Here is a 25,768-nt window from a genome sequence, read left to right on the forward strand (position 1 = left end):
ATGCCAGTATGGGGGATTTGAAAAAACTCTTCTCTTTTTGTGAAAACAACAAAACTGTATGTATTTACATGTTATAGATGGTGACAATTATGATGCTACATTTATAAGCATCAAGGTCCTGAAGAAAGCTAGGGAGTGTCTTTTCACCCCCATCATAGCTGAAACATGTCGACCACTTGAGTAGTGACACACTTTAACTACTCCTGATTATTTGCACTGTTTTTATGTAGGAAAGCCATCTTTGGAGCCAATTGATCTGGATATGATATCACTGCTGTCCTAGATGCCTATCCCTTTTTAATTCACGTTTCTCCCTTTTGCACTGCACCACTTTTCTACCCTTGCTTACTACTCCTTGTTCAATAAATTTTATAACGAGGGTACTACTATACACGAGTGTTATTTGTCCTCATGGTTCGAGACGGCATAGTATAGTATTTTGGCAACCCAGAGGATGACCCTGGACATGATACGTGTAATGATGGGATACCAACAACCAGTTATGTATTTCTCTTCTGGTTTCTTCTTTCCCCTTTTTTTGAATCCTTCACTATTAGTGTTAATCTCTTCACCGATTTGCGCTTTTGAATAGATTGTAGGAGCTACATTATGAGCACTTTCAATCTTATCTGTTCATTCAGCCATTAAACATTTCTATGTGATCAGACTTTTTGGACTCTATTATGTATATGAATTAGATTGAAAGATCACCTCTTTCCTGAATACATTCCTCCAACACCCAAAACTCCTAGCCATAGATGCAGAGGTTGTGTCCGGAGAGTAGTACAAAAAGAGAGTCGTATGTACGGCCACAAAAGTACTTATAATCCATGCTTGGGGGTGCCAACATGTTTAAAATTGTACCATACACAACTCAAGTATTGGGAGCAACCAAGACACACAAACACACAGTCAGCTGCCAGGAGGTGCGATTGCCTGTGGCAGTATGAAAGTGAGGAGCCCTTGAATAACGCCATTTGTAGATGTGAGTGTTGTAATGTGTGCGGCTGACGGTGTGAATGGTTTTGAAAATAATCCAAAAGGATGGGAGGCAACACACTTCCAAATCAAAAGTGTTTATGTATCAGTCCAATTTTCATGTAGTGTACAATTTAGTCCATAATTCTTTTTGTTAAAAAAGTTATATTCTTCTTTTTTCTTCTTTTCACACTTGAGTATACAATAGTAAAACAATGCAGCCAAAGCGTTTCGCCCCAACACGAGGGCTTCCTCAGGACTGCAAGTGCATAAAAATGTTTTACATACGTACTTTTAACATAAAACAAAAATACACAAAGGCAAACAGAATAACATGTACAAGATAAAACATCCAATCCCAATAAAGTGTTTGATAAGACAGATAGAAACTACAGTATCCACTAAAATGGTTTTGTGAGTGACGCATGAAAGGTGTGTGAATGGCCCGTAAAGTGGTTTGTGTCTTGTTGTGGCTTTTCAGCTCACACAATGGGATTCACCGGTTCAGTATTCTGAAATTTCGATCATCTTATCAACACTGATTTCTAATTTTTTATTCCCATGATATCTTTTGTTAAAAAATACACATTTTGAACTTTTAATTCACCCTAGTGCCAAATCCAACCAATATGCATGTGAACTTGAGTAGTAGATGGTTGTGCAGTAATATTTGCCTTTTCTGTCTTTCTCTGCCAGGGTGTGCATTGTCTCAAGGGAAAATCTACCAACCCCAGATATTTTTGTAAGCTAGACACCAGGATGGTGCGTCTTGCATGGATCCCACAAGGTTTTATTACCCAGAAGCCTGTGCAATCCACAAACATAGTCTAAAACACATATTTTCTCCATTATGTGACTCCAAGTATTGGAATCTGTAGGGAGCCGCATATTTCTTGCCACCCACAGTTTCCACACATCTACTGAGAAAAATGGTACCTCACCTGTGAGGGCGGGTCTAGAGCCCGCAAAAGGACGGGGTCCAAGACGCAATGTAGCAAAATCAACAGAAGGTGTAGCTTCAGTTTTTGGGCCTAAACTTAGCAGCCACCCAGAAAACTCTACCAAACCCAGGCAATTCTGAAAGCTAGACAGCCATGGGAGTACAGGGTGATGTGCCTCTCGAGTTTGCCACAAAGTTCTCTAACCCACAATGCCCTGCAGCACTCAAAATGTAACTAAAATCACATATTTTCCTTGTGACCTCTACTTCTGGAACCAGAAGGAATCCTTAAAATTCCTACCACCCAGCATTCCCCCACTTGTCCCGATAAAAAGGCTGCCCAACTTGTGTGGGGTTGGGTCTAGTGCCCGCAACAGGAACAGATCAAACTAAGGTCAATGGGATTCCTTGTAAAGGGACACTCCTTGACTTTGGTTTGATCTGATGCCGAAAGTGTACATCACAGAAATTAAAGGAATATGTATAACATAAGGCGAGGTTTGCAGGGAATTGTAGGTAAAAACTGTTTGTGGGACCCCCATGAGTCACACCACTCTGTACTATTCTGGGTGTCTAGTTTTCAGAAATGTCTCGGTTTGGTAGGTTTCCCTAGGTGGCTTTCGACCCTCGGCCGAAAAAAAAAAAAACATTGTTATAACTTCATGTGATAATTTAACTCCCAGTATTCTCAAACTGCAGGAAGAATGTTATGTTTAGAAATGCTCCATGGGTTGTCAAGTTCAGGTCTGTCTTCCCTGCTGACAACATCTGTGGCGATTCTGTCCTCCAAAATAAATGCTTACCTGATAACTGTCTTCCACAGTGTCTTCATTGCACTAACAACACAACATTGTATTGATGAAGAGATGGATCGGTAAGTCACAGCTACAGAAGGACCCACGAAGACACTACAAGACTCTAAAAACATGAAGTTTGACAGAGCTGTCTAAATTATATCGATGTCCTTTTCTTCTCTGTTATCCGACAGATCCAGAGGACATAGGGTAATTTGCTGCACGCCTATCAATGTTACAGCTGTTGCATGCTTCCATCAGCGATCACCGAGGAGCTTGAAGCTGCATGTAGACTTAAAGCCTTAATTTCTACAGTTTCCAAAATTGTTGAAGTATTGTGGGCAGCACAGGTGGGCACAGTTTCACATTAAGGCGTTGTGTTGTTCTAGTAGCATATGTGTGCAAAGCTCATTGATTGTCCACGTCTCGTATGCATCTTGCAACCAAACCTCGTATTCATAGTTCAAGCAGTTTTTTTTCCCAGAGCATCACTTGATACCATCAGTCTGCCACTGTGATCGTGATTTTTAAGTACAAAATTGCTTTATATGCATTAACAGCTTACTGACAAACCTGTTTTTAACTTGAGGCAGATACCAAACACTGGGGAGTTCCCTGCTAGAGCCCCTCTTTCAGCTTTTGAGCAACTTGGTCATTTGACTTTACACACTGCACCCAGCTCTTCATATTTATTCTTCTGTTCTGTTTGTTTCGTAAGCCAGTTGTTTTATGTTACCATGACACACTATTTACTTTCAGCTGTCTGCATCTATGGTGCATCTAAGGTGACAGGCATACCTGAATACATTTGGAGTGTTCATTTTTTTTTACACAAGTCAGCCAGTACATACTGGGTTTACACACTGACCATTAGGTTTTGCTGCCTATGCCTATGGTGATACACACAACATTTGAAACATTGATGTTGCATCTCTCCACTTAACTACATTCTTTTTCCATGCATATTATTGAAGAACTTAATTATTCTGTTATCATGAGCTCAACAGTAGGTGCATGTTAGTCTATAGTTTCAGTGCATACTGTATATAGTTCTTATTTTTAGCCTTTTTAGTATCATCATGCAATCAAGCAACACCCCCACCACCATTTCTAGAATACCAGGGGTACCACCAGTACAGTGGAAGCAATGGTATGATGCATTTTAGATGTACATAGTACCTATCAGTGGACTGAATTACAGACTTGAAAGAAATTCTTGTTGTTACATTCTTTAGAACCTGTGAAGCTTCTCTGTGATTATTCCCTCTAGAGGTAGCCTGCTAACAGAATTACGACATGAGAATCTGTGTAGATCTCCGCAGCCTCAATAAAAAACTGAGTGGAGATTTATCCATTACCCAAAAATGGGTCTCTAAAATTGATCTCGGCTACGCACCATACCATCAGGTGGAGTTGGAAGAGTCTTCAAGACACTTCATCACTTTCAATTCTCCAATGGCACCTAGATTTAGAGGAGAGCCTTCGACTTGACGCCTCGGCTAAGGTAGGGCAGAGATTGCGCATTAAAGTCTAGGAATATACCGACTTGGCGACTGAGGCTGCCAAGTATCGCCATAGAGCCACACTATGCAGAATCGATGATGGCGGTGACAAGGATGGCAAACTGTTAGCCTGGCTAGATAGGAGAGATCAGGCCCATCGAGTTGTGGTCGAAATAAGAGTCACATTCTCACTCCCGCCTCACAGGACATAGCAGACGCATTCTTCCAATATTACCAGTCACTCTATACGTCTCAAACTCCACACATGGAGGAGGAGGCTTTCTTGCTTTTACCGGATATCTCTTTGCCCTCGCTCACTGACGAGGAGCGCTCCAACCCTGACCTAGACATCACAGTCACAGAGGTCAAAAAAGCTATCCAGGACTTGCGCGGTGAGAAGGCATCAGGCCCCAATGGCTTGCCCATTGAATTCCTTAAGCTCACGGCAGGTAAGAGGACACCCTATCTCACCAAAATGTTTTGGGATAGTAAGAAGGGAGGGATACTGCCCGAGGATAAGCGGCTTGCTAATATCTTAGTCATCCAAAAGTGGGCAAGCCAAGCACCAAATGTTCCTCCTACAGATCCATCTAGCTGCTCAAGACCCACCTAGCTGCTCAACTGCGAAGCAAAAATCCTTGTGAAGATCCTTGCTTCCTGGTTGCTTGGGATGATCACCAGTCTGGTCCACCCGGACCAGTCGGGAATTATGCAGCTAGGAACACCTTCCTTAACTTACGTAGGCTCCATGGAGTACTGTGCAGTGCTGACACAATTAGAGAGGACGCTGTTGTGATCTCCCTTGATGCTGCTTCCGCATTTGATACCATCGAGTGGCCCTATGTGTTTGCTGTCCTTCATAAGTTGGGTTTTGGGCCCGAGTTTATAAGCTGGGTTTGACTTCTCTACCAACAGCCACTCGCCCAGGTAGTTGTTAACAGGAAATATCCAGTTTTCACTCTTATTAGGGGCACCAGGCAGGGATGCCCCTTACGCTGGGTTGGTTCAAAGGAGGCATCAGACTTCCAGACATACGGAAGTACTGTTGGGCATCACACTTTGCGACGATTAATCAATGTACGTGTAGGCCACAGGACTACCCAGCCTTCCAGGTGGACAGATGGCTCCTCCTGGGAAATAGCTTTGAAGGGGCCCTTTATATACAATCGCTGAGACCCGCCCTGACTGGCCCAACTGGAGATGCGGTGCAGGTGTGGAAAGCGGCCACCAAAAGTATGGGACGGGAGGGGAAACTAACAAAGCCCACACCACTTTGGTATAGCGAGCAATCGGGCAGGTTGATTCGTTCAAGGGGTTTTGATTGCTGGGATCTTATTGGTATATCCAAGGTGGGTGATTTGTGGAAATCAAGTGAGGTGGTCCCTTTTCCTCGGCTGTGGCAGGAATACGTGTTGGCACAATCGGAATATTTCAGGTATCTCCAAATTAGACTTGTCCTATTGGTGGTTCTCCCTAAAGGTAGTGAACTCCCCAAGTTCTCCCTGCTTGAGGATAGAGTATTCAATGGAGACTTGCCGGAGAAGGCCATATCACTAATTTACAAAAAACTGGTTAACAACACGGCAGATCCCCTGACTCACCTGAGGGTTAAGTGGGACCACAATGTAGCAGGTTTAGATGATGACGAACCGTTGGCAGCGGTGGCCTCCCCCTGAGAGGTAGCCATATATTCCAGGCGGTTCCTGGTGCGGTTGTAAATTCTCCATAGATCCTACCTGTCTGGGTCAGTGTCGATTGGCGGTAGCGAACATTATGGAACAAGTGTTGAGGCAGCAGATGGACTGTAACATTAAATTGGCCCTCTCAACATCTGGGGCCCTACTGACAAACGCCATGGGGGGCACTTGGGTCACCTTGGGGCTGATGGTGGCAAAATGCAATATTGCGAGAATGAAGAGGGATCAGAACTCACCAGGTATCGAGGACTGGGGCAAAGACATGGACTGGTGTATGGTCACGGAAAAATCCACATATGAAGCTGGGGTGCCTGAACAACTTGACGAAAGTCTGGGATCATTGGAACATTCACAGAGGAGAGATTTGTGAACCTCCAAGATCGAGAGAAGATATTGTAAATGGGTCCTTAATGTGTCTAAATGGGGCCTGAAAGTATTGTTTTGTGACCGCTAAGTCTTAAGTAACTGTTGTAGTGTAACTAAATTGCCAATGTACTTGTACCGTGATATTGTCATTGATCATGCCTTGTTTTCAATAAAAAAGATTCAGAAAGAAAAAGAAATGAATAGTTTATTCTGGCATACTAAAGAAGTCTGTTCTTTTTGCTTGCAATGATGTGTCAGAAAACTTTTTATTTAATCAAATAAGAGATGGCCAATGCGAAAGCACCCAAACCTTATGACCCTGATCTTCCTTGCAACATCACATAATGCCTGTAAGTATAGCTTGGGTACTGTTCTCACATGTCAAGGAATCCACCATGTGCTTTGCAACAAGAGTGTTGAGAAGTTCGGAAATGCACTATTTGTGCTTGAAAAAAACTCTTAGTTTACTATTGGGCTGTATAAAAACGTTGTTGCTATGTATGGGTGAGAAAATATATCCTCCAAAGGTATCATAAGCCTTGTGTATATTCTTAATGGTGAAAATGTAAATAATGCCACCCTGCACATAGATTGTCCACAGTAGAGCTTTGAGGTGAAACATATTCCTGGTACCTCCAATCTCAGAGCTGAATTTTTTCTAGGTTTCCTATTAATGAAAATGTTTATCTGCTGGATGATGATGATCTTGAAAGGAATATGCTACTTACCAGTATGCATCTGTTTTTGGCATGTAGGGCTGCTGACATTCATATATTGTGCATAGATCGTCGCCTAGTGTTGGGTCTGGATGATTGCACTTGTTGTCTTGGAAAGTCTTCGAAGTATCACGAGATAGGTGACTCCTCCCCTGGACTACAGTGCGCATGGGTATCCTCTCCATCTTCAGATTGTTTTTCGCCATTGTGGCAGAGATGGAGATAGTAAAGTAAGAGATGGCCATGCCAAAGAGAATGCTGCAGCTGCTACAGGCACCAGGGAGGAGGGCGGGCGATATGAATGTCAGCAGCCCTACATGCCAAGAACAGATGCATACTGGTAAGTAGCATATTCCGATCGAGGCATGTGGGCTGCTGAATTCATATCTTGTGCATAGACTGTACAGCAGTATCTCCTCTAGCGGTGGCTGTGGCAGCTGCAGCAGTTTGAAAAAGATTTTTGAGGACAGCCTGGCCTACAGCAGCTTGCTGTTTTGTTTGCACATCTACACAGTAGTGTTTTGTGAAAGTGTGTATGGTGGTCTATGTGGCTACCTTACAGATATCTTCAAGGGGAATATTTCCTAGGAAAGCCATGGATGCCCCCATTTTCCTAGAGGAGTGTGCTCTTGGGGGGATCGGTTAAAGTGCGTTTTGCCTTTTGATAGCATATCTGAATGCATTTAACTATCCATCTGGCTATTCCTGATTTTGAAATTGTATTCCCCTTGTGTTGTGGTGCAAAGGCAACAAACAGTTGCTTTGTTTTCTTAAAGGATTTAGTTCTGTCCACATAGTAAAGTAGAGCTCTCTTCACGTCTAGTGTGTTCAGGGCTCTCTCAGCTACTGACTGTGGATTTTGAAAGAACACTGGCAGTTCTATTGATTGGTTGATATGGAAATTGGATACAACCTTAGGCATGAATTTAGGGTTTGTTCTAAGAACCACCCTGTTGGCATGTACCTGCATGAAAGGTTCTTGAATAGTAAGCGTTTGTAGCTCACTCACTCTTCTGAGTGAGGTGATGGCTACCAAGAATGCAACTTTCCACGTTAGGAATTGTAGTTCGCATGAATGTAAAGGTTCGAAAGGAGGGCCCATGAGTCTGGTAAGCACTATATTGAGATTCCAGAATGGGGAAAGGGGGTGCCTAGGAGGAATCACCCTTTTAAACCCTCCATAAAGGCTTTGATTGCTGGTATTCTAAACAGTGAAAGGTGTTCAGTGGTGCTGGGGGAAAAGCGTACGCAAATCTGTCTGACCATATCGCATTGCCCTGTGACAATGGATGTGGGAACCTGTCGGCAAAGTATTGGCATTTCAAGTTTTCTTTTGTGGCGAACATGTCTATTTCTGGGTGACCCCACTCCTCGAAGAATGGCTGAAGGACCTGGGGGTGAATCTCCCATTCGTGTAATTGCTGGCTGTGCCTGCTGAGCAGGTCGGCAATTTGATTGTCCTTCCCTGTAAGGTGTTCTGCTAGGAGAAAAATGTTTTTGGGAATCGCCCACTTCCAGATGCTTTGTGCCAGATGGGGCAGCTGTGGAGAATGCGTTCCTCCCTGTTTCTGGATATAGTACATCGCAGTCATGTTGTCCGTCCGGATCAACACCCTCTTGCTGTACAAGTATTTCTGAAATGCTTTTAGGGCTAGGAATATCGCTAGCAACTCTAGTTGGTTGATATGCAGCCTTTTCTGTTTGTTTGTCCAGAGCCCCTGCACTGTGTATTGAAGGAGATGGGCTCCCCAGCCGGTCAGTGATGCGTCCGCTGTTAGTACTAGTTGTGGAACCGGCTCTTGGAACAGTCGCCCCGTGGAAAGGTTTTGTGGGTTCCACCACTGAAGAGAGTTGTGAGTGCGACTGTCTACCAACACTAGGTCTTTTAGTTGTCCTGGAGCCTGGTTCCACTGCCGTGCTATGCATTCTTGCAATGGGCGCATCTGAAGTCTGGCATGGGGGCCAATGAATATGCAGGAGGCCATCATGCCTATGAGTTGCATGAAGACTTGAGCTGGCAAAGAGTGTTTTGGCAGGAATTTGCGAATGAGTGTCTGCATACTGGCTATTCTTGCTGAGTTTGGCTATGCCTTTGCCACTGAGGTGTTTATGGTGGCTTCCAGGTACTGCAGTATGTGGGACGGTTGCAGATGTGATATTGTGTAGCTGATTGAGAATTCTAAGCTTTGTAGCAGCTGGATTGTTTGAGACGTGTGTGCTACACATTGTTGGTACGATTCTGCTTGTATTAGCCAATCGTTCAGGTAAGGGTACACATGGACGTGCTGCCTCCTGAGGTGTGCTGCCACTGTCGCTAAGCATTTTGTAAACACTCTTGGAGCCGTGGTAACCCCGAAGGGCAAAACCTTGAATTGGTAGTGTTGACCTTCTATTGTGAACCGGAGGTATTTTCTGTGGGCTGTATGGATGGGTATGTGGAAATACGCATCTTTGAGGTTCAGTGTTGCTAGGAAATCCTCCTGTTGTAGCAACGGGAGCACTTGTTGTAATGTTATGATATGAAAGTGCTCCGACAGTATGTATTGATTTAGGGGTCTGAGGTCCAATATTGGTTTGAAAGAGTCGTCCTTCTTGGGAATAAGGAAATATAGGGAGTATACTCCTGTCCCTTGCTGTTGGAAAGGGACTTGCTCTATGGCCCACTTTTCTAGCATGCAGTTCACCTCTTGTTGTAACAGGGTGATGTGTTCTCTGGACATTGGACGATGTCTGGGTGGTATGTTTGGTGGTGCAGAAGTCAGTTCTAGGCAGTAGCCAGACTGGAAAATTTCTCTCACCCACCTGTCTGTGGTAATTGCGTTCCAGACAGGTAGGAACTGTTGGAGTCTGCCTCCGACGGGTGTTAAGTGGTCTGAAGTTAGTGTAATAGAGTCACTGTTTTGAGGCAGTGGAGGCTCTGGTGTTATTGCCTCCACGTCCTCTTCCCTTGGTATTGTTACCTCTGTAGCCTCCTCTGGTTGTGTTTTTGGTAAAGGAACTTAATGTGTTACCTTTATATGAGGCCGTTGTTTGTGAGGTAAGTCCTCGTGTATTCGCCCTGTACGAGGAGCGACGAAAGCAGCCCCTATGTTGCTGAAATTGTAATGCCCCCATTGATTTTGCCGTCTCTGTGTCCTTTTTCATTTGATCTAAAATGGTGTCAACAGCAGGGCCAAATAGAAAATCCTGATTAACTGGCTGGTTAAGGATAGTGAACTGCACGTCTGCGGAGTAGAACGCTAGTGTTGATTGACCTAGCTGTAGTGTCTGCTGCGTCAAGCGCGCATTTGATGGAGGCGTTTGTTATGAATTTTCCCTCCTGTATGAGATCTTGGGCTTGTGCTTTGAAGGGCTCAGGTAGGGGTTGCATCAGGGTCTCTAGCTGGTCGTAATGCGCCCTGTCGTAACGAGCCAGTAGGGCTTGTGTATTAGCTATCCTCCACGAGTTGGAGGCCTGTGCTGCTATGCTACTCTTTTCCCTGATGCCTCTAGTATTTTTGACTCTTTGTCTGGGGGAGGTGCCTCCCCAGTGGTTTGGGAGTTGGCTCTTTTACGTGCGTTGTCCACTACTAGGGAATCAAGTGGTAACTGTCCTTTGATGTAAGTAGGACTGGTGTCTTCGGAGCCGGTGTCTTTGGGTCGATAGGTCGTTCTGGCTTCGACGTGGGCTTAGGTACGGCGCCTTTTGCCGGGTCGACGGATTTCGGTGCCGAAGGCTTGTTTGGGTCGGCGACCTTCTTTGGTTCGGCGCCCTTTGGTTGTGTGGCCTTGTTCGGTTCGACAAGCACTTTTGGCTGGACAAGTTTGGGCTGCACGGCCTTCTTGGGGTCGACAGTCTTTTTCGGCTCAACGCTCTTTGGCTGTGCGGCCGTTTTCGCATCGATGTCCTTCGGGTCGACGACCTTCTTTGGCTCTGGAACCTTCTTTGGGACGATGTTACTGGGCCCTGGGGTTTCAGAAGGTTTCAGTTTCGGAGCCGAGCCAGATGGCGGGGCAAGCAAAACTTTTTTATGATCTTGGCTAAGGCCCTTTGGTGATGCCTTGACCGGAGCCGTTGTTAATGGGGTAGATGGTGTCGGGGGCAGGGTACTCACGATTTGCCGCGGTGAGATGTCGTCATCGGAGTCCGCGTAGTCCTCTATGGTGACTATCTCTAGCTCCGAGTCTGGCGCTTCTTGTAGATCTTGGTCATCATCGAAGATGTTGTCCGGGTCTGGTGCCTGTCGCTGCATTTCTTGCCTGGCGGCACGTCGGTTCCGAATAGTTTTTTTGGATCTAAACTGTGCACAGGCTGGACAGCTTTCCTCCTTATGGTCTGGGGAAAGGCACTTGTTGCATACTGAGTGCTTATCAGTATGTGGGAACTTTGAGTGGCATTATGGGCACCTTTTAAACGGGCTTCTTTCCATCGACGGTCGGCTCACGTGGAGTCGAAAAGGCCCGCGTCGACGACCGCTTGGAGATGGAAGGCTGGATCGAGTAGAGAGGTACAGAGCGAGAAAAATACCGTCGAATCGAAGGCCTTTTGGCCTTTAGAAAAGTTTTGTTTTTGATTTCAAAGTTGGAGTATAGGAGTTTGCATCCGAACCCAATGGCGGAAAAAAACAATCTGAAGATGGAGAGGATGCCCATGCGCACTGTAGTCCAGGGGAGGAGTCACCTATCTCGGGATATTTTGAAGACTCTTCCAAGACAACAAGTGCAATCATCCGGACCCAACACTAGGCGGCGATCTATGCACAAGACATGAATTCAGCAGCCCACATGCCTCAAACATTATTTAATTGAAGACACTATTGATGTCCTGGCCAGTGCATGCTGAATAGAGATGTGGTTTGACGCAAAAGAGTTTGATGAAATCATACAATGTTTAAAGTCATATGCTAAAGAAGAATGGCCATTAGAAAAAACAAATGCTCAAGTCGGTCTTCAACCTTATACTAAGATAGCTGATGAGTTGACAGTGAAAGACTGTGGCCCTCATTATGATGTCGAGCGGACCGCCACCAACAGTCCATCGGTGGCGGTCCGCCCGGCATACAGGGAATCGGCCCGACCGCTGCATTACGATGCAGGTGGTCAGAGCAATAATGTCGGATGAAAGACCTCCGTCAGGATCCATGATCACGATGGGGCGGCGATTGGACTCCAATCCATACAATGAAGGCGGTGCCTGTGCAGGCACCGCCGTAGGGATTAGGATGTCCCTTTCCGACTGCCTATTAAAAGCAGTCACCCCGCCATGAAAAGGAAGACGGAAACAGACTTTGGTGGACCCTGTCCCGCATGGGCCGCTGCTAAGTGGCCTGACGGGCACATGTAGTGCTCCCCCAATCATCCAAGCACCATGAGCCAGACACCATATGGTGCATGGATGTTTACAAAGTGCCTTTTTCTACTGCGACTTGTGATGTGGTCCCTTCCCTGGCAGACCACCATTATAATAAGGGCCTATGTTTTGTTGAGAGGTGCCAGATTAGTACCTCCATTCAATTTGCATAACGTTTTCATTCACAAATGCTCATGAAGGTCATCCATACTGTGCCATAACTAAGAAAAGAATTAGAGTGGTATTTTGGTGGCCAGCCATGCATAATGATACAGGTATAGCAGTTCTGGAATGAATTATTTGTAGTAGTTCTGAGAAGAGGTTCAAAGTGCACTCTCCCCCTTTGTCTAATCAAATTTCCTTCTACAATGTGGAATAAGTATTGCTAAAGACTATGTTCTATTGTATACATAGTTCAATATTGTTCTTGTTTCCCAAACAAGAATAAAATCGAACATGATGACATTTGAGTCCCGGGCCTGCATTTTCGGTCCACTGGTCACAATTAAAGTATCAATCGAACAAGCAGCACTACTGAAGGGTGAACACAGGTGTCTTTCAATTCAAATTTCGAATCCTTCATGTTCTATACCATGATTCTTAGCACAGCAGCCAAGATTCTACCTTGACTTGTAACTTCCCTTTCTATGGAATAGTTTAATTTTTCAAAAGTGTCTGAGTTATGAAATATAACATTTGTTTAGTGGAAATGCACTTGCCTTCATCTCGTACACTTTTTACTTTATTCACTGCACGTTCGCCGTACTCCTCTGCGATACATTTTGCCCTTTTCACCGATTTACCAAGAAACTTTTTCAGCTGAGTCCTTGAAAAGAGAAAGATAGCCATTTTGATAAACATTCAAGACAACATTCATAAAGGATTAACTGCAATAAGACAATGGGCAGAAAGAGTGCATTTCCAAAGTAAATCTGCACAAAGTCAGCAACTATTAAAATCAAAGAATGGTTTTCAAGACCATTCGATACTGCTGCTCTCGAGCTAGGGAAAATGCAGCAAACGTGTAGTGAATTTGTATCTGTAATTTTGTTGTTTCTATTGCACTTTTGAGAGGCGCTACAGATACAATAGATAAAAGACTGCTAAGAGGCCATAACACCACATGAAGGCTAAACTGGGAAATGGACTTTGAAATTTGCAGTTAACTAGATAAGTTTGAAATTTACAGCATAGGCTTAGAGGTAACAACTATTGCATCTTAATTGAGGCTACTCCAGTTTCATGCACTATGCACAGGGAGACTGGAATTATGCGATTTTGCGGCCGCAGCATTTACAGCATAACCTTGGGTTTGCCATATAATCCATCATCCACAGCATACTATGCAAATTTCCATAAAAAAAATGTTTATAGCTCATATGGATCAAAAGTTACGAAGAATCTGGCAACGCTTGTTGCTGGCAATTGAAAGGACCTTGACAAAAGTAGACTGGTCATCTGTATGCTGCTTATTGCTGTATGTTGGTGTTAAAGTGGTGCAGAGATAAAAGCTTTGGTTAGACAGGGTTAGTAAGTGTCAAAATAATAAAGTAATACTATCGCAATTTGTGTTGCATTAAGTCGCATAATTTGCCTTTTTTGCTATTTAATCTACCCAGCCACATTATTTGGTCCTCCCCTGCACATAACTCCAGTGGCACTGACTATACATCACTCCGCCATCTTGTGGGTGGTGTCAGAAAAGCAGCTTATTAGGATTTTTGGGCATTGACAATGAGTGGAGTTCCCCTGACTCATAACCAAAGCCTACAATGCTCACAACAAATCAGTAATCTTTAAATACTATTGCCCTATTGAGACAATATATGCAATCGAAAAAAATCCAACCCTCCACTGCACTGGGGAGTAGGAATGAGTGTCATGTATCTAGAAAAAACTCGAGCTGAAAACCTATTTTAACTTTTTTGCAGCATGAAGCTATTCTAGATTTATATATATAGTATTCATAACAAAATTTTATTTTGCATGGGGAAGTTTGCACAATAATGAGTATTTGTACATGACAATGTTTACAATAGCACTATGCACTTTATTATTGTCTTTTTAGGTCTCGTAGCGAAAACACAGCGCGTCAGCGCTGTGTCTCGCCAGAGATCTTTTGTTGCTGACTCTGCTTCCCAGGAGACAGCACCGGCCACGCGCAACTCGCAAAAGGCGATCGGCGCAGGCCACGCGCGCGCGAACGCGCCCGTGGCTGTCTCCTGGGAAGCGCAACAAACATACACAGGCATACTTCTCCCTGCACGCATGCGCACACACAGAGACACACACACGAGCGCACATACACGCACACATACAGAGACCCCCATCGCACACACACACACACACACACACCTTCCCCTGCACGCATGCGCACACACATACACAAGCACACATACACGCACGGAGAGACATCCCCCCGCCACCCCTCTCCACCCCTCCTCCCCCCCCTACCCCTCCGCCGTCGCACACACAGACACACACACACGCACACATACAGGCATCCCCCCTCCCCACTCACCGGCACTCCGGACTTGTGCAGCCTCCAACCGCGGGGCTCTCCCTCGGTGCTCCTCCAGGCACTCCGTGGGCGCGGGCTTCACAAAACGGAAGTCCCGCCCCACGATAGGTTTCGTTTTGCGTGCGCACGTCTTCTTAGGAGTGGGCTTTGTGCACAAGACGCAAGTCCCGCCCCCACCAAAGGTTAGTTTTATGTATATGTATTTCTATTGAAGGGGTTTGTTGTACTTGTTATGTGAAAGTCAGTAATATAAACAAAAGAGAAAATCAGCCAAAGACAGTATTCACAACCTGCACCATTATAAATAAAAAATCTGAAAACTGTTCCCTGCTAAGCCCTTGGGATGTCTCCAGTGGCAAGCCTATCGCAGCAGAAGTGCGACGCACGAGTAGAGAAGTAAACTTTACAACGTTGTACTTTCATCACGACGTTTTTTGCATCTAGCAAGGCCGAGGCTACCGGAGCAGCGAGAGATAGGGAAACATCAGCAGCAGAGTTGGATACCGAGGAGGGAAGATGGCGGATTCAATTTGAGATCACCAGTCACCACACTGTTAAAGCACCGGAAGTCAGTCTCAACCGTCAACTCGTGTTCTCGGGAGGGGGTCTATCGCCTGCAGTGGTGCTCTGAGAGATGACGTCCATTCATTTCGTGGTGCACCCGTTACCGGGGACCGAAGACCAGCTGAATGATATGTGAGAGGCATTGGAGGAGCTGCGATCTGGCAGCCGCACTGGCTTATGTCAAATACTGGCTGACACTTCGACAGCGCAGGCAGGGAGGCGGCAAGGAGGGGTATTCTTTGCGCCTTCCCTGGCAGTAGGGGCCTCGCCCGGGCTGCCCTTGTGCATGGTGGCATCACTCGCCCAGCATGTACGGTGAGCCGCACCGGCTGATGGCGCCGCCGTAGGCATGGAAGGGGCTGTGTCAGCCCCCTTCACAGTTGAAACTGCGATGCCGGTTTCCAGAGCGTGTCTCTTGATGGGCTGATTGAGTTGTGACATTGTATTCTGAGCTCTGACTTTAAGGAGAGATTATATTATTTGTTTTTTTTTTACGTGGTTACTTTTCTGACCTGGGTTCTTTGCATGACTAATTTTATAACTAGATACCAATTGTTTATGATACCGACCAAATCCTAACATCACCGTGGGCTGCTTCTAGTGGGGTATCTGTGGTTGCTCAAAGCGCCCTTCCCGTTCCACTCCTTCAATGGTCTTCCTTACACGGATCCCGCTCAGCCTGTCCCGGGCCACGTATAGATAGAGCGCCCGAGTGACTTAGATCCTGCAGGCAATTACCGTGGGGACGTCCCGTGACATATGCGAAATGCGCGCCCCGCACACGTGTTATCCGCAGGCCCATTGTATTACATGACCAGACCCGCCAGTACACCCCACCCCCCTAAACAAAGCTGTCTGCGAGCTTGGCACTGCACCGTAATATATTGGAGTTAACTTCTGTTCGAAGTTTATAATGCGCGAAATTTGAAAGTTGTCATTTACTTTGTGTATTCCTTTATTCACTTTAGGATGACAAGTCGCTATTTGTATCGCTTTTAAGCTCGCCTAATATGCTTCGTCCTATTAATGGGAAGTATATTATTACTTGTTTTTCTACTTCATTGCTATACAATATGTGCACTTTTATTTTGCATTGATATTCTCTCAGGGTCCTTTGTATGTATTGCCTTAATGCTTCCTAAATTGAATGTCGAACAGAAAAGAATCCTGATTGCCTTTACACCAGCAATGGATACTTATTATTTATAGATCACTATTCCCATCCAAGCAAGCTTGCAATATTAGTCTTGCATTGCCTTTTGATTTATTTAGGCAGCCACGGGAACCTGAAGCATTATTAGCAGTCTATCCAGCGATTGGATGACTGGCATGATGGAACCTTTCTGTGGGTTTTCATGTTTACAAATTTCAGTGAAACCAAGTACTTACACTAGTGTATTTTAAGTACCGCCTACTCAGTAGCGTCATAACGAGTGTGATGCCGTTCCTAAAACTGAAAAGTGCAGTTCTTTAAAAAACGCCCTTAAATGTAACAGTTCTAGGATTTTAAGCCCAACTATTAACACAACCTACCCAGCTGCTACTTTTTCATCGATTATGTTAATTTTTCCCAATGTACTAATTGGGTTGTTGAAGATCTTGTTGTAAGGACATGTCCAAATACGATGAACACGTACATATATGCATTTAAAAATCTATTTATGCTTTTTAGGTCTCGCCCCTGCTGTCGCAGAGCGAGTCTATTGTAATTGTTTCAGTCCTTTTTGCTTTCAAGGACTAGGCAGAGCGGACAAGAGACTGTTACGCGCAAGCAGCCTGCCGGAATCGGATCAGGTCGCTCGCATGAACACGCGCTCCGATTCCGGCAGGCTCTTCACAACACATGCCCAACACACATACAGCCCAACCCCCCCCCCCTAGCCCGTCGCGCATACACACTTATACAGAACCCCCCCCCCCGCTGAGCATTAACACACAGAACCCCCGTCCCGGCGCTTACACACACACATCTCCTACCTCATCTCAGCGTGTCTTCTCGCTCCTTTGCCCTCGCTCCTCTGGTGCGTGCCGGCTCCTCTGTGGTGCAGTTCCGTGCTTGTTCTAATTATCCGCGGGGTCAGGAGCGGAGCAGAAGGGAGTTGCGGTTCAGGGTTCTCTCATCGTCGGGGCCCGCAGCGGCAGCTGCGTTTCAGCACAAAAATGTCCGTAGCATGAGTTACTGGTTCCACCAATCGATAGGAGCCAAGACCGGAATCGAAGCACGTGATAGGTAGAAACCGGGAAATTTCTGAATTGGCAGATACAAGTTAAGCAAATCAAATTAGAGATTGATTCTTTCAACCAATTGGCATAGGGTGGGCGGTGGAGTGGGCGGAAATAGAAACCTGCAAGTCTTATAGTCTTATGTGGCTTTAGACTGCTGCGAGAGATTCCCGCGAAAGTGGGATCACTTTGTGCTCATTGGTAAGTACTGTTTCTAAATTCACTTTTAAATGTTTATCTTGGACGGTAATAAGAAGCTTTCATTATGTTATGAATTAAAAAATATAATCAGAGTTTGGATTTCAAGAAAAAAAGCCACTTGACGGTTATTTTAGTGATGATTGCCACAAGCTATCGGTGCTTGCCGCTTGAGAATAAGCAACTTGCTTGGAGAACTTACGAGATGTGTCATAAGTAATTTATAGCCAGGTATGAGTATATCTGGGGTTGAACTGAACGTCTTGGGCAAAAACGGTGATAGTGGTGGATACAGGTAGCCTCCCCAACATTGGGACATATCTCCAGGACGGTTTCTCGACTCCTATCTGGCCACTGCTAAATTTCAGCTTCCCGGTGGAGGTACAGAAGAAGTTTGTGCCCCGCCCGGCTGGCTCTGAACATCTGCTGGCCCTCGGGCAGGGTCAAGGTGTGACACCTCGAGGTCAGATGAACATAAGAAGCAGACCCGAAGAGGTGGTCCACGGTTTAAGGGGTAATATAAATGAAGTTATAATGGAATACAATTTAATTAATTTGAATTTCCAGCCCCCTCCTACAGCATGATTTCAAATACACCAGTTGCCTCCGTAACATACACCTGTGATGTTCTCTGGTGCTAGCTATCCAGCTGCGGCAGTTTCTCTGTATATGGAGACTTATGTCTGTAGATGGTCACCATAATGCCCGTACATGATGTGAAATGTGAATAGTGCGAGACACAACAGTGCACTAGGAGTTGGCGTCTGAACTGACCAGGTTTAACATACGTGGCTGATCACTTCATGTATCCTTGATATCCCAGAGTGCTTCTGCTTGTTTCCGGTCCAGGGAAGACATGGCTTGGCAGTTCGGGCTGTACTGTTCCCATAAGGCACAGGGTCAGACTGATTTGCGTATGGCCATGTCTGAACTGGGGTGGCTGAGTGAGCTAAAGAATGGTGATGGATTAAACCCAGATCAGCTGACTGGGGGTGAGTGTTTGATTTGCTCAAACGCTCCGTCCATCATCCCCTTTTGTATCGCTCTGCTTCTTTCATGGCAGGATGCGGTGCAAACTAGTGTATAATGCAGATTTTCCAGTTTTAATGGGAAGAAAATCATGGTTTTATTAAATGCACGAAGGCTAATATTATACATAATCCTTTATTGCTCTCATACATAGCAGTAACAAGAATCTTGGAATTAGAATACATTACAACTCTAGAACATACATGATGCAGTGCAAACTAGTGTATAATCTTGATGCAGATATGTTTTCTTAGCATATAGCGCATTATGCATTCTGTTCCTGGACGCTATTGTTGTGTTTTCTGTAGTACTACGATATCAAAGACTATTGAGGACGCATCCTGAAGCGATGCGCTAACAGTGCAAAGCAGAGACAGAGATAGATTGAGCCTGTTGTGTAATCTGTTCCCAATGCATTGTTGCGTACCAGGTGGACACCTTGGTGAATATATTCCAGAGTTCTTCACTTCTCAATGTAATTTTTCTGCCTTATGGCTTGCATGTACATAAGTACAACACATATTGCGTTACAAATGGTTTAGGTGTCACATTTGCAAAAGTTATAACTATTGGCATTGTCATACACAATGCCAATAACTCAAACTTTAATGCTGCGAGACCTATTGCATTGTAAATGCTTGTTTCCCAACTGCTGTGATATATTTCTAACTTGTTATATTTTTGAATGCAATGCAATCCCGCAGTGAAAATATGAGTTTACACTTGAAGTAATGATTATTGAAAGGTCGCAAAGGGTTTTATTTATGTGAGCACTACATTACAAGATGGCGCCCACACTGGATATGATTTATCTGTTTGCTCGCATTGTAGTGCTTCGCCTCTGTTGATTAAGATGAACAGCTTTGGCGCGCTTTGAGTAACGTTTAAATTGCACTGTGGTAGCTCATTCCGTTTGTCATCAGTGAGCAAGGACATTTCTGTCCGAAACGCGTCTGGCGGCTTGAACCACTATTATTCATTCAATGAAATAAAGAGCATTTGACACAGGAAGTCTGAATATATATATATATATATATATATATATATATATATATATAAAATCCTTGCAGGTACGCACAATTGAAGGAAGCAACCAGAAGTTTAAATAACACCCTTGGTTTATTACTTGTCTTGCCAGCAAGCAGATAAAAGGCTCAGTCCTCCGAAAGTCTTTCTGTGGCCATACGCGTTTCAGGACAAACCAATTCCCTTCCTCAGTGGCCGATGTGGTGGAGTCTCAGAAAGCCCAATGTTTGGCGCACTAAATACAATTCAAAAACCTGCCCCAGTGGGCGTGGCCTCGCAGAGACACTTGGTTATTGTAGTGCGGTAAATATATATATATATATATTCATGTGATCAAGCCTCGAGTTGGAGGCGAAACGCGTCATGCGGACTTGCTGGGTTTTATGGAAATAAAACACTAAAATTGCACCAGAACCTTGGGTATATAAGTTTTCCAAACTGAGTGAGCAGATAACTAAGTGGCTGGCCTTCAGGTGTCTGATAATGAAACCTTTCAAATAAAGGAGTCCACCTTCTTACTTTCCTATTGAAGGTCTTCAATACATTGGCAAAGCAAGTAGGTCTCCCCTATGGGACCTACTGGAAGAGCTGGATCAGTAAAAAGAGAAAAAAAGTAGAATGAGTGGGTCAAGGGAAACACCACAGGTGAGGGGAAGCAACGCATGGATGTAAAAGGAGAGAGGAAAAGGAATCACCTTTCCGATGGAAGCAACACGAATGGTGCGGGAAAAGAAGCAAATGGCAAGAGAGGTACGTGCGTGGGGGCAAACTGATGAGAGAGCGAAACATGAAACTGCGGAGAAGCAATTAGAAGAGAAAGCAATGCAGACGGTGAGAAGTGAAAAGGCTGAGAGCATCACATGGGTGGGGAGAAGCACACAAGGGAGACAGCAGGAAAACACATGCACTCCAATGCAGTGCTTAAACAAAGTAAAAGGTAGCACTTGAAAAGTGAGCTATGGAATGACATAAGTAAAGCATCCATGATAGGCATAGCATACAAGAATGCACTCAACTATCCATCTTGCAACTGTTCTCTTTAGGACTGTCTTTGCCAGGAATTGCAGAGCATGGGAGACCTGAAGATGGAGGGTCTCTGATGGAGTTAGTTTGGCCTAAGGAATAAGTAAATATAGCCCTGAAAACCAAATTATGCTGCGCCTTTTCGATGCAGATTATGGGTGAAAAATTAAGGTGGACGTTTTATAGTTTGATTTATTTGAAATCTTCGATAGGTGAATAACGCCACCTTGCAGCAATGTAATTAAGTATGACGGTTGAACTTTAAATCTCTGAATATCTAATGAAAATCGCACATTTCACGTCAAGTGTTTACGAGCACTGACAATTGCAGCGATATAGTGTTACAGGATATTTAACACATGCACTTTCTACTGTTGTTTATCTTCTACAGCACAGTGTAGTGACTGCCATATTAAACATCCTAAATAAATAAAGAGATGCACTACGCATATGTCCAAAAGGCATGTGGCCAAATAGGGCAGATGATGTTTAAACATGTTTAATATCCTTAATGAGGGCATGTATGACTGGAATTTACAATCGTATTCAGCTGTCTATACACTTTATATAGATAATAGTTCTTACAAATGGGCTCAAAAAGATGCATAGCTCAGTGAGAATATAACAAATGTCAGCAAGTAATGTTGGTGGGAAATGCGGTAGGCGCTATACTTGACACTAGCCTCACACACTACTTTAACTGTTCTTTGTGACTCCTTAGGGCTACGGTGGACTCGTGCATCTTTGCAGGAGATTCAGATACCTGCGAGGATGCTAAGCTGACAACATTGGAAATATTTTCAATCTGTGAACTACATTTCTTGCTTTGAAGAGCTCTTGAGACAGAAAGTGAAAAACAGGAGGCATGGAACGGCAAAACTACTTTGTCTTTCTTCTGAACTTTGAGCTAGAAATCGACATGAGTTACACGTTACACTGTTACTGCTAACTGGTGGTATCTTAATGTTCCACCCAAAGTACAGGCATCTGGTTAGAGTGAAGGAGTTAAGAAGCTCCAAAGATGTGATGTGATGTGTGGGCATAAAGTATTGCTTCTCAAAACGATTTGCGCCTGGCTGAATAGAGGGAGTCCGGATTTATGGAACAAAATGTCCCGTGGCAGATGTTATATATTGGGATCTGCTCTTATATAGTGCAACGACTCACTTCAGAAGGAGTTCCTGGGCACTTGTTAATCAGTGGCGGCACCGAAGAATAAAAACAGCCAGGTTTTTAGGAGTTTCTTTAAACTTGGGGAAGTCAGAACAGGAGCAAATCTGCAAAGGGAGTTTGTTCCAGTGGAATGGGACCAGATAAGAGAAGGAACGGCCCCAAAATCGCAGTACGAATGCGAGGTATCTTCAAGAGTGCTTTATTTGTGGAACTGAGCAATCTAGTGGTTTAGAAGGGGCACCGTCTGGAATAAGGGGGGCGTGGCTTGCGCCAGAGGATGATGGCGGCTCTCCCGTGACTCGCCTGGGGAAGCGAGGCAGTTTGAGGCGTTTCCTGTGCCACCTGGACCGTAAATCGCCGTGAAAATGAAGGATTGAGCACCAGAGTATCGGCGCTGCGAGGTGACAGGTCTTTCAACTCTGCTCTGACGTGAATAATATGTTTATTTTTCACTGAGCCTTCAGCTGCTGTTCCGGCAATAGCCACATTTACCTCAGCACTTTTCGCGCGCTGAGTGAAGTGACAGGCTTTCACATCGCAGCACGTCTTTGCATTTATGTATGCATTCCTTCAATGGCTATATGGAGAATATAATGCTGGATGCTGTCTTCTGAATTACTGAAGTGAGTTACGGCCGTGTTTTAATACCTAGCACTCCCGTTCTGTTTCTTCATTACGCCCGAGCACTGAGGGAACCGATTTTCATAGTGCAGTGCCTCTTCGCCTTCATGTCTGCATTCTCTCACCAGCTAAGTGACGATTTACTGCCGTAGGATGTCATTTGAAGAATAATTAAGGAAGTGAGTCATGGCTGTGTTTTAATACGTAACTCTCCCTTTCTGCTCCTTATCAGCTGTGAACAAGCTCGAATAAAAGCAATTAATTTAAAGCTGTCAGCACAAGGGATTTTCAGTGTTTTACTCATTTATTGACTTCACCTTACTGGCAGGAAATTATTTTCATCACAAGCTGAACTTTTCTCAAAAGGAGTAATGTATTATTCATTTAATGTCCCCAGTTTGCTGACTATGGGTGTTTCACACTAGAAGTCATGTGGAACTGTGCTTTGGGCATTACTTCCATGCGCTTGTATTAACAGGATTTGGATGGTCATTTTTACAACCTAATTTCTGTGTTGTTACTATGCCTTGCTGGATGCTTTTCTTTCCCATATTTAATCTCCTCATAGCGCGACCAGCTGCATATGGAATTCCCACCATTTTGTGCACCTTATGAATGGAGCTGCTGGTTGCTGCACCGTTTTCTCTCTCAGCATTGTGGTGATTTTCTATATATTTTATTGTTGTCAAGTTGATTGTCACCTGCTTTTGGACCTACTCCCTATAAAGAGCCTAGTCTCCTTGTTCATCTGGTATCTTTTCTCTTCTTATTTTTTCCTTACGGCTGATACCTTACATACGGCACTGGCTTCTTCTTATTATTATTCTTTATAGTGCCTTACATATGGGTAAATTGACCAAGGAGGTTCCACATACTACAGCCACTGCCCGTAAGTTCTTGATTCACACTAGCTCACGGTATCAGTGCTTAACCATGGAAGATTCAAATACCTCTTCACCTCAATCTGCCTCACCAAAGAAGACCTCTTCACCGGCAAATACTTCAACTACTCTCAGCAGTAAAGCTTCCTCCAAGAGACTAAAGAAGGATCCACCTTCTCCGCCTGCATCGGCCTCTTCAGTCACCATGGACTTGATCTTTGAGGAAATTAGGGCCCTACGCCCCTTTGTTGAAGAGACTACTGCCACTCTCCAGGAAACCACCTCTACTCTTCAAGATCTCTCTAATAAATGGTTAACTGTGGAAAGTCGTGTCGCAACGCTGGAACAAAATGTTGATTCCTTAAATTCCTCTGCTTCCAAGGTGGACCCCCTTTGTTCTCAAGTCTCCAGCCTACACAAACAAATTGAAAATTTGGAAAATAGGAATCATCGTAACAACCTTCACATTTATGGCTTGGTGGAAAATTCAGAGAGATCTGATCCAATTTCTTTCTTTAAGTCCTTTCTGCCCAAACTTTTGAAACTTCCAGAAGACCCTCCGCTAAACATCCAGAGAGCACACCGACTAGGTTCTTTACCACATCATGCTTCTGCTCCTTCACTGAATAAGCCCAGAGGAATAATTCTTTACTTTCTTGAATATACTGACCTATTAAAAGTTCTGGCTGCCGCCATGGCTTTGAAGAAAATTACCTGGTCTGGAAATACTCTGTTTTTTGTTCAAGACTATGCAAAATCAACTGCAGACCATCGTAAAGAGTTTTTGGCATTGAGACCTCAGTTACGTTCTATTGGTGCCAGATATGGTCTCTATCACCCATGTCTCTTTAGGGTTACTGTCAACAATAAGACTACTTCATACGAAGATCCACTGAAACTTAAGAGTTTTCTTTACTCCTTCAATGCTGAATCTATGGATACTGGATCTTCGTCTACTGCTCAATAATGTATTTTGGTTTTTGTTGCATTTTTTGCCATCTGCATACGTTTTGCTTTGTTTAGGATGTGCTTATCACTTCCTTCATGCTTCATTCTGATTTTTTGCAGTTTGATATTCTTGGTTATATCTTCCTCTCCTGTTTTATATTTCTGCATTTTCCTTCTCTGAGATCTTTCTTTCCTTTCTGCAATCCAGTTATATCTTTTCCAACTACTTGTTTTCTTTGATATGATTAACATGTTTCTTCTTTTCACAGGTCGTCTACCCAATCCTCCTCCCTCTCCTATTGTTCACTTGTGCCTCGTGCGTGCTGTTTCCCTCCTCGCTTCTCCTCCGTGAGTTCGGATAGCGTCATTCCCTCGTATGGCCTCCCACCCTCCCTCCCTCCGTTTGATCTACAGTCTATGTAAGTTTTTGCTTTCTTCTTTATCTTTCCTCTTAATGTTCTATCATGTTTTCTTCTATGGACCTTACTCTCTTCATTTTTCTTTTCTTGTTTTTCCTACCTTTTTCTCCTTACTCTTTCTCTCTTTTTACTCTATTTGTTCCTCTACCTCTTCGCTTTATTGCTTCATTATCTTTTACTCTGTATACAGTTTGGTGTCATTGATGTCATGTTGTATTGTATGCTTTATGTATTATCATACTACCTTTATCTTGTTACATTCAGAGTTACCTCGTGGAATGTTAAAGGATTAAATAATCCTATTAAAAGACAGCGAGTGTTATCCCACTTGTCTAGACTAAAAACAGATATTGCTATGTTGCAAGAGACTCATCTTTCTGATGTTGAAGCTTCTAAACTGACAAGACTATGGGTTGGTAATGTTTTCTTCTCCCCAGCTCTAGGGAAAAAGAATGGGGTGGTTATCCTAGTTCACAAAAAGTTTACTGTTTCTGTTATTCATCAAGAATCAGACTCTGATGGTCGTTGGGTGCTTATTAAGTTACTAATTGACAAAGTACCTTTGGTTATTTTTAATGTTTATGCCCCGGTAACAGTGGATAATGCTTTTTGGCCCCTTATCTCTGATAAGTTAGTTTCCCTTGATGATGATATCATTTTTGGTGGAGATTGTAATCAAATCCATGATCCCATTCTTGATAGGAGATCCCCTGTTAAGTTTGTTCATTCTAAAATGCATACTCAATTTACCTCTGCCACCCGTCATAAACCCTTAGTTGATATATGGAGACTTTGCCATCCCGACCTCCAAGAATATAGC

The 25,768-nt window shown here is 44.1% G+C and overlaps 1 protein-coding gene across 2 annotated transcripts in view; it reads right to left on the bottom strand.

Annotated features, from left to right (window-relative positions):
- The window catches only part of WDR44 (WD repeat domain 44), a 593,855-nt gene that overhangs the window by 274,715 nt on the left and 293,372 nt on the right, over positions 1–25,768 (bottom strand). For both annotated transcript variants that reach the window (XM_086918723.1, XM_086918724.1), the window contains exon 9: positions 13,042–13,148. In XM_086918723.1, the coding sequence (XP_086774849.1) occupies positions 13,042–13,148 (107 nt within the window). The remainder of the gene's footprint in view (positions 1–13,041; positions 13,149–25,768) is intronic.

Source organism: Lissotriton vulgaris, chromosome 4_1 (genome assembly GCF_964263255.1).
Source record: "Lissotriton vulgaris chromosome 4_1, aLisVul1.2, whole genome shotgun sequence".
Classification (NCBI taxonomy): domain Eukaryota; kingdom Metazoa; phylum Chordata; class Amphibia; order Caudata; family Salamandridae; genus Lissotriton; species Lissotriton vulgaris.